This window comes from Pseudopipra pipra, chromosome 4 (assembly GCF_036250125.1).
Source record: "Pseudopipra pipra isolate bDixPip1 chromosome 4, bDixPip1.hap1, whole genome shotgun sequence".
NCBI lineage: Eukaryota > Metazoa > Chordata > Aves > Passeriformes > Pipridae > Pseudopipra > Pseudopipra pipra.
Genome location: NC_087552.1, coordinates 70,330,462 through 70,345,136, shown reverse-complemented (window position 1 = coordinate 70,345,136; position 14,675 = coordinate 70,330,462). Strand labels below are relative to the sequence as shown.

The 14,675-nt window shown below is 41.7% G+C and overlaps 1 protein-coding gene across 1 annotated transcript in view; it reads right to left on the bottom strand.

Moving 5' to 3' along the window:
• Positions 1 to 1,444: 1,444 nt before the first annotated feature.
• Positions 1,445 to 14,675, bottom strand: part of KDM3A (lysine demethylase 3A) — a 30,404-nt gene continuing 17,173 nt past the window's right edge. Inside the window, exons 13-26 of the mRNA XM_064653502.1 lie at positions 11,782 to 11,934; positions 11,466 to 11,561; positions 11,008 to 11,135; positions 9,532 to 9,718; positions 8,870 to 9,039; positions 7,836 to 8,072; positions 7,260 to 7,431; positions 6,652 to 6,742; positions 5,956 to 6,086; positions 5,047 to 5,166; positions 4,819 to 4,958; positions 2,904 to 3,080; positions 2,669 to 2,803; positions 1,445 to 2,187 (exon numbers count right to left, since the gene is read on the bottom strand). Coding sequence (XP_064509572.1) covers positions 2,107 to 2,187; positions 2,669 to 2,803; positions 2,904 to 3,080; positions 4,819 to 4,958; positions 5,047 to 5,166; positions 5,956 to 6,086; positions 6,652 to 6,742; positions 7,260 to 7,431; positions 7,836 to 8,072; positions 8,870 to 9,039; positions 9,532 to 9,718; positions 11,008 to 11,135; positions 11,466 to 11,561; positions 11,782 to 11,934 — 2,018 coding nt within the window. The 3' untranslated portion in view covers positions 1,445 to 2,106. The remainder of the gene's footprint in view (positions 2,188 to 2,668; positions 2,804 to 2,903; positions 3,081 to 4,818; positions 4,959 to 5,046; positions 5,167 to 5,955; positions 6,087 to 6,651; positions 6,743 to 7,259; positions 7,432 to 7,835; positions 8,073 to 8,869; positions 9,040 to 9,531; positions 9,719 to 11,007; positions 11,136 to 11,465; positions 11,562 to 11,781; positions 11,935 to 14,675) is intronic.

Here is a 14,675-nt window from a genome sequence, read left to right as displayed (position 1 = left end):
AAGGACAGAGTTTCTAATTTTAAGGAAGACTTACAAAAAGAAAACTAAGTCTATAAATAATCGTATCACAGCAACAAGGGTGGAGAAACAGATGAGGCAGAGATTCTCACATGGTGTCCAACTGCTCCCAGTTGCAGCCATAAAAAGCACCTTTGTGCCAGGGGGTGGCAAAACATCCCCAATGCTTCAGGGCTGTGCAACCCAGGTGTTCCATCTCCACCCCAAATGCAACAAGAACAGGTAAGTGGGACAGTTTACTTCCTGTGATCTTGAAAAATCCAGAAAGGACATATCAGAAACAAAAGCAGTTGAAGAGTGGGGTGGGTAACAGCTGCAATAAAGCTTGACTGAACCAGCGCCTTGGTAAGAGCTCAAAATCCAGCTTCAACAATGAGTCTTTTAACAGACATGCACACAGGGTGTGATGTATCCTTCCTGATGTGACTCATCTCACTCTCTGGGCAGTACCTGTACTGCAGCTGCCCACAAAGCTCCAGCTGGCTCCAAGGAAAGCAATTAGCCTGCTTTACTTAATTTACTTCACCTTGGTACTGCAAGAGAATGTCCACCTGAAGTGTTGCCTTTAAGGATACTCAACTAGTTCAAGCATGAAATGCCATATCAAGCCAGCTGAAGGGACTAGGACAAAGTATTTACTGTCAGAGGCCTCAGCACATGGATGTGGGGGGGAAGCTCCATTGAGCACAGTGAGGAGGCGTTGCTGCAGGCAAACCTCCTTCAAGTCCACTTCAGTTATCCCCTTTAAGAGATTCCTACTCCCTGTGTGGCAGTGGAGCCTGTCCCCATTTCAGAGGGACAGAGCAGAGAAAGTTTCTCTGAAAAAGAATCCTGTCACTTGAGACAGACTGAGATCAGTTAATGCTGATGATAATCAGCAGGTGAAGTACTACAGAGTTCATCAATTTGTTGCATGAAACTCAGAAAAGGGACTTTTGGCTATCTAGGAGGAGGTTTCTTCTCCTGCCTGGCTCTTCCCAACAGCCATCCAGCACATTTCAGTGCCAGGAAGGAACTGAAGAACAGAAAGGTTTGTTTTATCTCAGGGTTGTCTTGGCAGATGAGAAATGCACATTTCCACTCTAGTCCCCTCTGCCTGTTTTAAGTTTTGTGATGTTTTCAGTCTTTCTCCAAGTAATTCTGGAGTTCTGTCTGTGCCGTTTCACACTGAAACTCTTTTGACACAGACCACACAGCACTGGCAGCAGCTGAGAAGCAGCAGTCAGTCATCCAAGTCATTCTTGGGTTAACTATAAGTAGCTATAAACAGATCTGTCACTAAATTCAGTACCCTAAGCCTTCAAATACTTTAGAACACAGTATGAACAGTTTATGATACACCATTTTCTTCTGCATTTCAAAGCACTGCATCAAATTAATTACACTTTAAAGAGTCAACTGAAAAGGGCAGGCAAGGAACAGTATCTGAAATAGAAGAATTTTTATGTAGACCATTCAGTGTTAAAAACCAGAGAATCAAACAGTTCAAATTAAAGAGCAGTTTCGAACAGAAGACATTTGATCAAAAACTTTTTAACATTTAGAAATTTAAATACATTTACCTAAAGATGGTTAACCCCCATCTCTATGTTACTATACAATAGCTTAAAGCTACTTTTAAATGCTAGTTCTATGTTAATGTGAAATTCCAGAACTGCATTCTTACTCTTTATGTAAATTGGTTATTGAATTCAGTGATTCCATTACTTCCTCCCACCCCAAAATAAATTTTGAAAATTGAAGCTTTACAATGCCTTGAGTAATATTTTTCAAACGAGTAATTTGGAATAGTTCCCAACAGTTCTATAGGAGGTATTTTGTACAGTTTGGAGAGCAACTCCATATAAAGTTCTATTGCAACTGAGCATTCACAGTATGCCACAGTCCATACATATTACTACATATACATATCAGGTTTGTAAACATTGGAAGAATACACAGAACATAGTACCACAACCCTCTGGTACTGCTGAAAGGAAGATGAGGTAACATTCATATAATCTCAAAGTCCACAGAGGTCCTGACTGAGTAGGTAAAACAGCTGCCAACGCTTCTGTTTCATAGTGTGTGTGGTTAAGGCGCTCTATGTCACGGTCTGCTAAGGCTGGATTCGTTAGCTCTCAGTATCCCAACTGCATCTTTAACAGCGTGGTATATGACATTCTTCACCTGGCAGGAAAGTAAGAGGTCTTTGGTTATACAAGCAAACAGCACAGGTCACTTCTCAGCTTTCCCACTCCCCACCACCCCCTGTGCCACTCAGTTCAGACACAGCCTTCACATAAATCACCAGCCTGTGAAAACAAGGTTCAAATTTTAACAGGACATCAAGTGAGCCCTGTGGGCTGAGGAGAGTGCTGCAAGCTCAGCTAGGGGGGGTAAACAAGAAGTGACAGAAGGAAATAATTCAAAACAAGCTCAGGAGAAGCTTCAGATGGCTTCCTCAAAACTACTAAAAAAGCCAACAGTTCAAAAACTATAAAACTCCTCTCCAAGGTCCAATGTGTTACAGCTGATCTGAACACAAAAGCATTTGGGTTGTGTGGCCACAGCCCTTCTGGGTTTGGTAGGGGCTTGTCTGTTGGGTTTGGTGGAGGTTTTTTTTAAAGGGTCAAGAGGGACAGGGTTTTGTTGAGCACTGGGAAGTTACCTGCAGTTTATCTTCATGGTTCGTATGCGTATGCGACAGATACCTAAATTCCTGAGTGAGCCAGAAGCAGTGTTTGACATGCTCTGGGGATACAAAGTCTTCTGCAACTTTAATACAACTGTACAAGTTATGAACCTAGAGAGAACAAACAAGCATTAGAGAGAACAAACAAGCATTAGCCACATGCTCAAAGGGCTGCCCAAGCAGTCAGGCCATAAATGTCCTTGGTCCTTGCCTGGTGTGGAGCTCCTGCTGGGATGAAAACTACGTCTCCTAGAAACTGTACAATAGCCCAGCCTTGAACTCCATACTCCTGGTGAAGGCGTTTCCTCAGCGGTCGGTCCAGGTACCAGCTCTGGTCATGAATGGGATCGTGATCCACGGGGTTTTCTTGGCCTTGTTCTTCCGCAACCTGGAGAGTCACAAGACAACGGGCATTTTACCACACCAGTCTGACTGCACAGTCCAGTTGTATTCCACACACACATGTGCCAGAGTGACTTGCACCGTGTGTTCAAGTAGGAGAGTTACACAGTGGAAGTGTGGATTCTTTCTTTGTCCGGGTTTCTACATTTGTCAGGTCCCTCTGGCTTCACAGAGACATTGCAAATGTGGATACAGGACATACAGGTGATCCCAATTGATATTAGAAAGGAACAGAAGGGTTAAGGAACTGATGTGTTCACAGTGGGAACAACTATCACACATGGGACCAATGTTCTGACGCTACTAAAGCTGCAGAGGGACTGTTTCCAAGGGCATGGAATGACAGGACAAGGGGGGATGGCTTTAAAACCAAAGAAGCACAGATTTAGATTAAAGTATTAGGAAAAAAATTAGTGGTGAGACACTGGACCAAGCTTCCCAGAGCTGAGGCTGCCCTATCCTTGGGAGTGTTCAAAGTCAGGTTGGATGGGGCTTGGAGCAACCTAGTCCACTGCAAGGTGTCCCTGCCTGTGGCAGGGGGGTTGGAACTGGATGATCTTGAAGCTTCTAACCCAAACCATCCTGATTCTATAGCCTGTAACTGGAAGAAACTCCCAGGTGTGGAATTCAGCAGGTGTCTGCCCTAGAGGCCACAATCAGTCAGCGTGCTCACTGACCCACATGATACAAACCAGATTTTCAGGAGATACAAGGCTGGGAGGCACAAGGCAGAAATTTTACGGCTTTGGGGAGAAAGTTTCTGCACAAAGTTCTGTATAAATCCAACCTGGTGCAGCAGTCATTTACACCCAGGAGCGTAGCCCAAAAACTCATTTGGGAGGAGATTACCAGCTTGGTTCTAACTCCATGACAAGATGCTGAGAGCCCCACACCTGCCACTGAGTGAGCTACAAGGGACTGAGGTGTGAGACAGATGTCAAAACTCCAAGTGCTAATGCTTATCAAACTGATTATCCTATTTTATCAACTCTAAGATTTGTTCATTTGTTAATACTAAACAGATCTGCTGCAGCCTCTCCAAGCTTCCACTAAGACAGCAGTCAGGCTGACCACGCCAACAGTTGTTAATATCATCCCATTTATCCTTTTAAACTCAACATATTGTCCCTTTCCACTTCAGAGCACCAAAGCAGTTTCAAAATTAAGACCACAGAGAACTCTGGACTGTTGTGGTGAATTTAAGCACTGAAACAAGCCCTTTGGATGTAGTAGCACATCTCTATTAAACCCTTAACTCCCATGAAAACATCACCCAAAATACCTCTTTTTTCCTTTAACCCAAACCTTAAAAAGGTATGGGGGAAAAAAAGGTAGGAAGAGGGATAGAACAAGGAAGAACTTTATGCAGCATATATTGCTCTGACATTTCTCAAGAACATCTCACAGGCTGTTAAGGAGGGTCTACTTTAAAATTTAACTATGGTTTTGTTTTAAAGAAAACAGTTCTTTATCATTACAGAACATCATTAACCATGATGTAAGAAGTGTGGGTAAAAGGAGTATATCTACATACAAGGTAACTTTAAGCTTCAACTCCTCACCCTCCTCAGACCCTACAAGACTCATGGCACACAAGTTTTGTCTTGGATACAACTCGAGCATATTTGTTTCCAGAACTGCTGGCATAGGAAGGGGGAAAGCCCAAGGATATAAATACTTGCAGGGCCACACAGAAGACCAGTCTCTAAGATGTAACAACTTACCTTTTTAAGGAATTCCCGGATCTTCTCTGTATCTTTAGCAGCATAAATGTGCCACAGAGCTCCGGGCTTTTCTCGGCTTTCAGTAAAACGTTTAATTGTCAGTTCATCAGAGTCACCATCTTGTATGGTTTTGAGCACTTCTGTTGAGAGTTAACATGAGCAGTTACACTAAAGGACCTTCCCTCCAACCACAGAAATACCCCCCTCAGAACACAGCAAAGACTTCACCTTCTTCCTGATCAGCCTGGCCTTTGGGGATCCCCACGTAAACCATGACATTGGCGGCATCAGACACATCCAAATGGAGGTTTGTTGTGCCATATTTTCTGTCCTCTGGTGTTATCAAGCCTGGGAGGGGGAAAAAAACAAAGAAAGAGAAGCACATCCATTAGTAAGACAGAGATAAACATTACACTACTCTCAGCAGCACTCTCTGAAGAGATCAGAGAGCTTTTACTTCTACCAACAAATGCTTCCAGAGCAGCAATATAGTTTCTGTCCAGGACCTTGCCCCATCTTGTGTCTTCCCAAGTGATCTGCTGACAAGCTGACACCATTGATCTGGATCTATATCTAGCCTGTATGATATATAGAAGTCATATTTAAGTCCTGCTAGAAAAGGGTTTCTGTAGCAGTTTAGAATAAAGCAGCCTCTTTCACTCTAAAAGGCAGCTGCTGCAGTATTTATCAGCCACAATCTCTATATTGGCCATGATGATTAGTTTCAAATGTCTTTCAAGTGACAGCAAAGGAACCAGCCACAGAAAACATCGCTGAAGAAGAGATTAAAAAGGAAATGACACAGCTCAAAAAGGAGAGTAACAAAAGCTATACAGCCAGAAGTAGAGAAACAACAAATACATGTGGCCAGCTACAGGAAAGAGAGGCTGTGGAGCAAGTTGACTGGAAGACTGGGAATAACTGCTATTGGGCTTGAAACCAAGTGGACAAAAAGACATTTAATAAAACAAATCACATCATGCTCTGGATATCACTAATACCTACAAGTGAGCCAAAGTTAGGTTTTCAGATCCATAGGATTAATCAAATTACCTACAACAGCATGGATTCACACAATTTACAGTAAACTTCAATTTGAAATGTGTGGCCAGCATGAGCTTTAGAAAGATTCCTTACCATAAGCATTGTACATCTTGGGGCCCAAATCCGGTCGCACAAAATAGTTGGGAAGTCGAGAGGCAAGGTTGAGCTTCCCACCTCTCCTGGTGTATTCTGGCAATGGAATATTCTTCATCAAATCATCAAACCTAATGTAATACAACAAAATAAAAACATTAGGAACTGATAAAAAAGAGTGCAACAAAAGCTTTCTCCAGTCAAGAGAGTGTACTCCTTCCCCCAGGGAGTTCACTGGACACCATGAAAAGGAACAAAAAAAGGCATAGCAATATAGCAGATAAACAACTTTAACCTCTCTGGACTAATGCTATTTCCTTATGTAATCATCTCAACTAATTCCACTCAGACTAAGTCAAAATACTTATAAATGTTTGGAAAAAAAAAAAAAAAGCTTCAACTGAACTCTGGACTTCAAAATGATCCAGGCTTTTAGGAAGCTTCCAAAACTTAACCTCTCCTTAGCAATTTTAGGTGCTCACTTTACTTGGCAGTAAATACAACCAACTACATAAACTTTTAGGATGAAACTTTTTTAGGATTTCCATTTATGTCAGGCATCTCAGAAACAAAATGTGGCACACATGGCCAACTGCTGCTCAAAGTTGAAGCAGGTTTCCAAATGTGACAGTATTCCTACATTCCATTATTTTGGGGGTATACCACACAATGAACAGTTCCTTTGGGAATTCATACCGAGAAGGCATCATATCTCTGAAGTCTTCTCCTGGAGGCCAGTCTTTGAGCTTCAACACCATCGGCTCTCCCTCTTCTGTTCTCAGGCGACCTAATTTGAAATATTAGTAAGTCTTAGTTTTTAATACTTGTACTACTCAAATTCCAAAGATTCAAGACAAAGAAACTCTTATCTTAGTTTAAAATCATGTTCTTCCCACAATTATTAATCCAGAACCAAAGACACAGAAGTTTGTCACAACACTGATAACAAACTCTGGTGTCACATGAACTTGCCTTCTTGGCTCTTCTGCTTCACTCAACTAGGGAAAAAGTTGACAGATGAACCTACTTGCTAGGAAGATTCCAGACTTTCTCAGAATGCCTCCCCAAAAGACTAAAGGCAGCCAAACATACTCCTGAAGGAGAGTCCTCCATGGGAACAACAGTTTCTATCCAGTCCACAATCCCACAAGCATAAATTGTGAGAATACATTGCAGACACTGTCCAAGGTGAAGAGGAAGCCTGGAACATCTTTTATGCTGCTTAAGGGTCACAAATCTGTCCTAGGGCAACATTATTGCTGCTGAATATTTTACCTGTTGGAATGATGATTCATGGTACTTACTTGAAATATCTTCAAATCCATCCCAGAAGTCCCCCACAGTAGCTCCAGTAATGATTTCATTGGTCCTGCAGTTAACCAGATCTACTTCCTGTTGGCCAAACTCCTTCCTGAAGGACTCTGGTCTCCAGAGGTCTGCATTTAATTTGTGGTGTACTCCTGACACCATTACAGGCTAGGAAGAAAAAGAACATATTCTGAAGAATTATTAAATGCCCAAAATTCTAACTACAACAGCGTAATGCATAAAATACACTGAACTGAATGCTGGCACTTTGAAAACATATTTTCCAAACTAAGTGCTCAGCCTGCCTTACCAGAATTTTGCCATGCATCTGATCATTCTTTATTTCAAACAATGAGGCAGCTTTTTATATAGAGCCATAATTTCACCAATATGTTTAGAAACTGATTTAAATAGTAAACCACACATCCTTTTATCAAAGGCTCTACCAGTGCTCATGTTGTACTTTGATGAAGGCTTAGTGTTGCTTATCACCACAGCAAGCTGGTACCTGTGCTTCAATCACAGAGCAAAGCACACTAACCACAAATGGAAAAACACAAAGCTTAAAGTACCTGTCCCTGCTTCCAGCACTCCCTGAAGACATTCCAATTACTTTCGTTGTTGGGATCTTGAAGACACAGCAAGCGGTTATCACACAACCAGTAGTGAGGGGTGTCAAAGCCCATTATTGTGGGCTTTATAGTCAGTCCTTGTGGCTTCTTAGGCAGGTCTGTAATGGCTCTGTTTTGCACCAGGGAAGCAAAAATGTCATCAAGGATTTTGGGTGTACTCTTGAGTCCATTGTCTGTCTGATAAAAAAAAGGGAAAAGAGAAAGAACAACAAAAAAAAAGTTGGTGCACTGTTCTTTTGCCTTGTCCTTCAGGCCTTTAAGAAGGTATTTGCCACTTCCAAAATTTTTCACTCGAGCTCACATTTGTGCAGAGAAACAAAAAAAATGCAGAACTTTGTTGTCTAGAAAAGCACCATCATTAAATGCCAGTGCCATTTCTGACACTGTCTACACAATTCTGGTATAACAAGTTCTCCTCTGATTTACATTTCAGCAACTCTGCAGAAACCCAGCAGATGCAGCACAGAACAGAAGTTGCTGCACATGAAAGAGGAAAAATGCAGTTCCAGCAAGGAACTCTCAAGGCCAGTATTTTACCCCACCATTTTCAAGTCACATCTGTAAGAGAAGACAAAGCCCAGAAACATCTGAAGTGAATCCGTCTGCAAAAGACATGTGGAAGAGTCACCCACCACAGAATGTTCCTCCCTCCAGCTCCAAGTTCTTTTTTTTTGAGTCTAATGGACACCCCAATCAATGCACCTGTCACATTCTAGCCTAAGGAAATTAATTTGCTTCATCACTTGGTTCCCGATTCCTTATCAAGCAAGACTTGCTGATAGTACCACTAAGCCACTACTCTGGAAAGCACTAACAGGAGCACTGAGACACAGAAACGGAACTAGTCCTTTTTCCCAAACAAAGACAGAATTTCACCTTCTGTGACATGTGCCTGTGGCAGTTGCTCACAAGTTTAGAACACTTCCCTAAGCCTGGAATGAACTCAAACCTATAGAACAAAATTTTTCCTGTACCTTTCCTCCAGAAGAGTTCAACAGATTCCGCAAGAAGCCTGTGTTGTTGTTGCTCACGGGGGTCAATATTGCACTGTTGAATGTCTGCAGGGCTGCAGTTGGCTTGGCTAAGCTGGGGAGTGTCTGCAGAGGTTTGTTTTCATTCTTTGAAATTGGTATGAGGAGTTTCTCTGAAGTGAAGGAAAGAAGACAACTGACAATGAAGCAAGGCTTAATCCTCTGAAGGATGAAAAGTATATACTTTGGATTTTTGCCCCTTTTTTTTTTAAGACAAGATATTCCTATATGCATATGCAGGTATGTATGCACATATATATAAATCTCCTGTCAATACATACAGATGAAATACTCCTTTCACTTAACTTTCTTCAATACTCCAAAGTTTTTTAAATCACACATTTAAAATAAATACATTTTCAAACTGAACTTTCAAGAATACTTGCATCAATGGGATTTTAATCCAGTTTTCAGAACAAAATATGATAACCCTGGCAGGTTTTACTCCCAGCCATTGCCATGGCCAGTTCTGCAGCACAGGCACTGAACATCCATCCCAGCAGGCAGATGACATCATTCTCAGCACAAGATGCTGCTGGGCCTGACCTATATTCTTCTGACAAACAGCCACAGAGGGTTTACTCTTCACATGGTTCTGCACATACCTTTGTTTTCTTTATTCACATTTCCACTTGTTAGATTTGAAAACCAATTAAATGAAGGAGGAGAATTTACTGAAGCAGTTTGTTTGCTTCCAAGTGCTGATTTGAGAGGAGGATCATGCGTAGTGACTTGTGGGCTCAGGACAAAACTGTTATGTTGAAGGCTGGGCCTGTCTCCAGATGCCAAGTGCTGAAAAAAACCAAAGTGAGAACTTGATCAGACACAGACACGCTCTACTCAGAAAGGGAAAGCAGCAACAACATGTCCAAATACATTCTTTAAAAAAACAAACAAACATGGTTTGGCCCTTCAAAAAAATCTGATGTCCACAAGAGGTCAGCATTGCAGCTCAGTGTCACCCAGGGATGACAGTTCAGCAGGATTTGGGATCTCCCAACTTCAGGAGCAGCCAAGAAGGCACAGAATGCTGAGTTTCCCAACTGCATTTTCTGGGACTGCTTTGGGAACCAAATGCATTTTTAACAGCAGCACTTTCACAATTCTAGTGGTATTTGATGCTCAGCCAGGGCTAAGCTGGAGCTCTAGTTCAGTGGACTAAAACAGATACTTAGCTCTCCTAAACTTTTATCTTAAGGTGGCAGTAGAAGCCCACTCACCTGCCAGGTCTGAACTCCACCTGCATGAGCATAGCACCAGCCTGGCCAGCAAATTCCAAGCACAGGATTGTACATCCCCTTTGCAGCTGATTTATGTGCTTGTTTGGAGATTCTGGGTAACAGACTAACCAGAGCTACTGCTTTGCCCTGAGATTCCTGTGTGACTGGTGATGTTTCTTCTCTCTACTCAAAAGCTTTCAAGTCAAGAAATTATTCTGCTCCTTTGTCTGCTTATTGCCATGTTCTATATTTCATCTCTTATTGACTGCTGATGCTCAGTAAGAACCCTAAACATGACATAATAGGAAATGTTTCAAACTTTAATGAGCTTATCCTCACACAACTAGAGCAGTACCTAATTCTACAGAGAGACACCAATAAATTCCAATATAGCTGTTTGCCCAGTCACAGGAAATCTCAATTCAGAAGACTGAAGCCAGGTCAGTCACAGGCTAACTTTTGAATCATGTAACCATCTCCCTCACTTTTACCACTTCACAATATTTTTCATCTCTTCATTACCAACACCAAAATCAAGTTCAGCCACTTCTTAGACTTAAGATAATACATTTCTTTTCAAAATAAGTTTACAAATAAGTATATGAGCATTTGTCAAGGACAGGTCACTACCGAGGCATCAGTGTGTCAAAGGGACAAAACGAGACGTTCCCCAAAACTTAAGGAAGGACTTAAAGACCCAGAAAGATGAACAGTGAATACAAACTGTCCCTACATGGTGGGGTTATCACAGAGGTCAGGGTTGGCACACCCACAAAGACAAATCAGCAGTGGCTTCAAGCCTATGCAGTAGACTGACACAAACATATACTGCACAGACATAGTGAGAGGTAGTAACAATACCTGTTTTGAATCCTCCTTTAGAGTTGGCTTTGATAGTGCTTTGAACTGCTTATTTGCACAAGGACAATTTGCTTTTATTCCCCATTTTGTTCTCACGGAGTGAACGATATCACCAACATCATAGAGAGCTGCAGGAAGAGAGTCATTAGTGAGCTCACATGTAACCAGAACATCCAGCATTCATTGAGTTTTTAAGAAATTGTGTGTGCTGTGCAGGTAAACAGTAGTATGTGAATACAGTTCATCATTAAAAAAAGAAGTTCTGCTACTTCTTGGTAAAGATCAAAGATAATAAAATAGTATCAAACACACAGGCTGTTCCAGTCTTCAGATAATAAATACTAAGCTTTTATTAACTTTATTACTAAAATAAAACCTCACTCAGTACAACATCAACAACATACAAAAGCCAGCAAAGCAAACAGACCGTTTTTATCCCAATCAATTATTCCAAATACCTTTTCCGGGAATTATTTGTGTAGGCATCAGATTCTCCGGTTCATGTGCCTGCCCCTTCACACATTTAAACCAGGAGAAAGTATCCGAGTCATCATCTGTAAAACAAACCATTACACTGTTTTATTAGTGCACCCTGCTCTGGAAAGCCACATATTTTACTGTTATTGATATATCGAACCACAGGTCTACAACACGCTCTTTTGGTTGGGAAGGCTTTTTGTCTTGTTTAAAGTTGTTATTGACTTCCAAGTTCAAAATACAGATTTTCCTTTCCCTTCTTCCCTCTTTGTCTACAGTAGCAATAAGCATTCCTACCTTCATGTGAGCTTTTTTTCCTCATCCTGTAGCAATCCACACAGACCCCAAAGCCACACTTGGAGCAGACCCAGTGGAGGTTGAAGATCGTGGTGTCACAGACGTCGCACATCTCTCGGACGCCGCGGACCGCGCGCTTCCAGGCCACCTGCCCTGTGGTCAGAGACAGCTCAGTCACTGTCAGCTCAAACAAAACTCAGTATTTGCATGTTAAACACAGTTACTTAAAAACTACAGTGATATGACTCAGGCTTTTTTTTTGCACTGGAACTCCGAAACAAAGCCTTTGCCCTTACAGACTCACAAAAGCAAGTCCGGAACAGGGTCTAAACAGTCAAATCCACTTTGCTTCCTCCTGTGCAGAACCAACCACATCTCTTACTCCTGACATGTATTTGCCGGAGTTAACAAGTCATCTGCTACCACCTTCCTAAGTGGAAATTCCACAGCTACTCTAGGAAATAAATTAAGGTACTGCAGCAAGTTAAGCTTAGTGTCTAGCTTGCCACAACCAACTTGTCCTTGTTCTCTATTCAGCAGCACAGTGGGCAGGTAGTTCTCTTCCTTCTAGGAGGTTTTCTGTGTTTATAGGTGTATATTTGACTGTGTCAGAATGGTGAATTTTCCTCCCCAAAGCACTGAGCACTGCTGTTCAGGTTTCCTATTATACCCATTATATTCCACTTTCCTCACTCCAAGTCACTTTTTCAGCTCACTCCAAACATCCCAAACATGGACAGTATCCTCCAAAAAAACCACATGGCAATACAGGGCTGTATTATTTTTCTGTGATTATATACAGGTTTTAGCTTGATCTCCATTTCATTATGTTGCCAGGCAGAAAAACAGACTAGACAAAAAGCACACACCTGCCTCCTCCTACTACCTTCCACACTTGCAATTTCTCTGAAACTTTCCTGCCCACAACATTTCTTAATTTTAAAAGAAAGTTATGAGAGACCATGTCCTAATGTATGCTAAAAAAAACCACACCAGGATCCAAGACATCTGTTGCTTTTCTTCTGAATAATGCCTATTAACTATGTATGGAACAACACTGGAATAGCTTGGCACAATTTGTTCTTAAGTAGGAGGTAAAAATTGTTTGACTACTTGCTTTAAAATTCTTTCAGGAGACACAAGTCTAAATATCACCAGCTCCATTCTTCTCTGCCTTCTGAAAACATAGAGGATATTTACCATTTTAGAGGTCAACCCTCCAATTTCCCCAAAACAGGATGAAGTAATTTGTTATCTTTTGAATGTCACTTCATATTTCAGCTCTTGGAACCTCGTCCCTTTCTACTCCTCCTGTTTCTTTTGGTTCTCCTCTGTAGTTTGATCCTGTCCCTCCTTTTGGCACTTGGTGGCCAAGGAGCAATGTGACCTAAGAAGCTGTTCCTTCTACACTGGTCAATGCTTTACTGCACAGGGATAATTTCACTCTTGCTTTACTATCAATCCTTTAAGGAACTCTCTTTAAGGAAGCTCTCCCAAAAAATTTTCTCCCTCATACTTGCTTTGTCTTGTGGCTTTACCTACCAGTCACTGGTGTTTAAAAAATTGTCCCTTGTAATTCTGTCTGGTAAAACTGAGAAGGGCTGGACTTGATACACACTGTGAAGTGCAAAAATACTCAAACAAATGATTCCCTTAAAGTAGTTGAACAAAATATTGTCACATTTTTGAAAAGGTCAGTTTGTCAGAGAGAGAGTTCTTATGAAAACGTATTATTTCAAGTGAATTCTACCAAGAAAAAATTATCATAACTTCAAACCACACTGGCAGAAGAATCTCCCTTTTCCCTGTGCTGAGTGAGCACTTTTTCACTGAACTGTTCAAAGAACAACACATTTAGACTGTAAATTATTTCTTTCCTATGCAGGGCATTAAAAATAACCTCCAAACTGAGTTTCCTTACTCTCACCCAGGGCAATAAACAATCAAAAAGGAATTAAAGAGTTTTTGCTCCTTTCACACCAACAGCAGAACTCACACGTGACTGTTTTAAAGTAGAGGATGTTTCTGGTAGCTGTGCTAACAGGTGCATCCTCTGCTATTAAGAGACCCCTCCCCATTGTTGCATGAATTCCACCCAAAAATTCACCCTTCTGAAAGTGTTCCAGTATTCCAGTCTGCACCTCTCACTCTGTCACTGGATACTTTGGCTCCACAGGCCAGAGTATCCTCCAGTTCAAGGGAAGAGCAGAGCTCACAGATTCCAAGTAGCCCAGGACCAGACCCCACAGCAAGCATTTCTGGAATATCTCAAGTCTTCCCTCCCCTTCTGAAGGGCATTTAAGCATGTTCAGCTTTCCTCCTCTTCTATTCAGGGCTGCCAAACTCATACAGTCTTTATCTAATGTCAACAGCACCCAAACACAGCAGACAGTGGGCAGACAGTCTCCTAAACTGCACTGCAACTCAGTTGTGCACTTATAATCCAGAACACAAATACGGTTTTAAGACTCATTCTACTTTGAGAAGTGATTATGCAAGATCATAGACTTCCCCCTTTGTCTGCTCACATTTGCTACAGAAAAGTTTCGATGTGGCCAAACCCAGTGTTTAGGGATGCCAGGTTTGCCCTGCCTGCACTAGTGAAGTTCCCAGTCAGTCACCCCATCACCAGCCCCTCTCTGGTCTGTGCCCAGTAGGACTGGACATGATCACTCCTAACAGTGCCACTGGAAACTTGCAGGTGGAGGAAAAATATCTCTTTGTTGTCCTGACAGGCAGCATTAGGTCCATGATGCATTACCAAAATAGGACCAAAGCAACTTAACAAAACCTGGTCAAAGTCAAAGCTGTATTTCATTTACATGCTAAGAACAAGTTTTATTGTCAGCTACCTCCTGGTTTCCTTAAATTCTGGGGTTTCTTTACACTTTGTT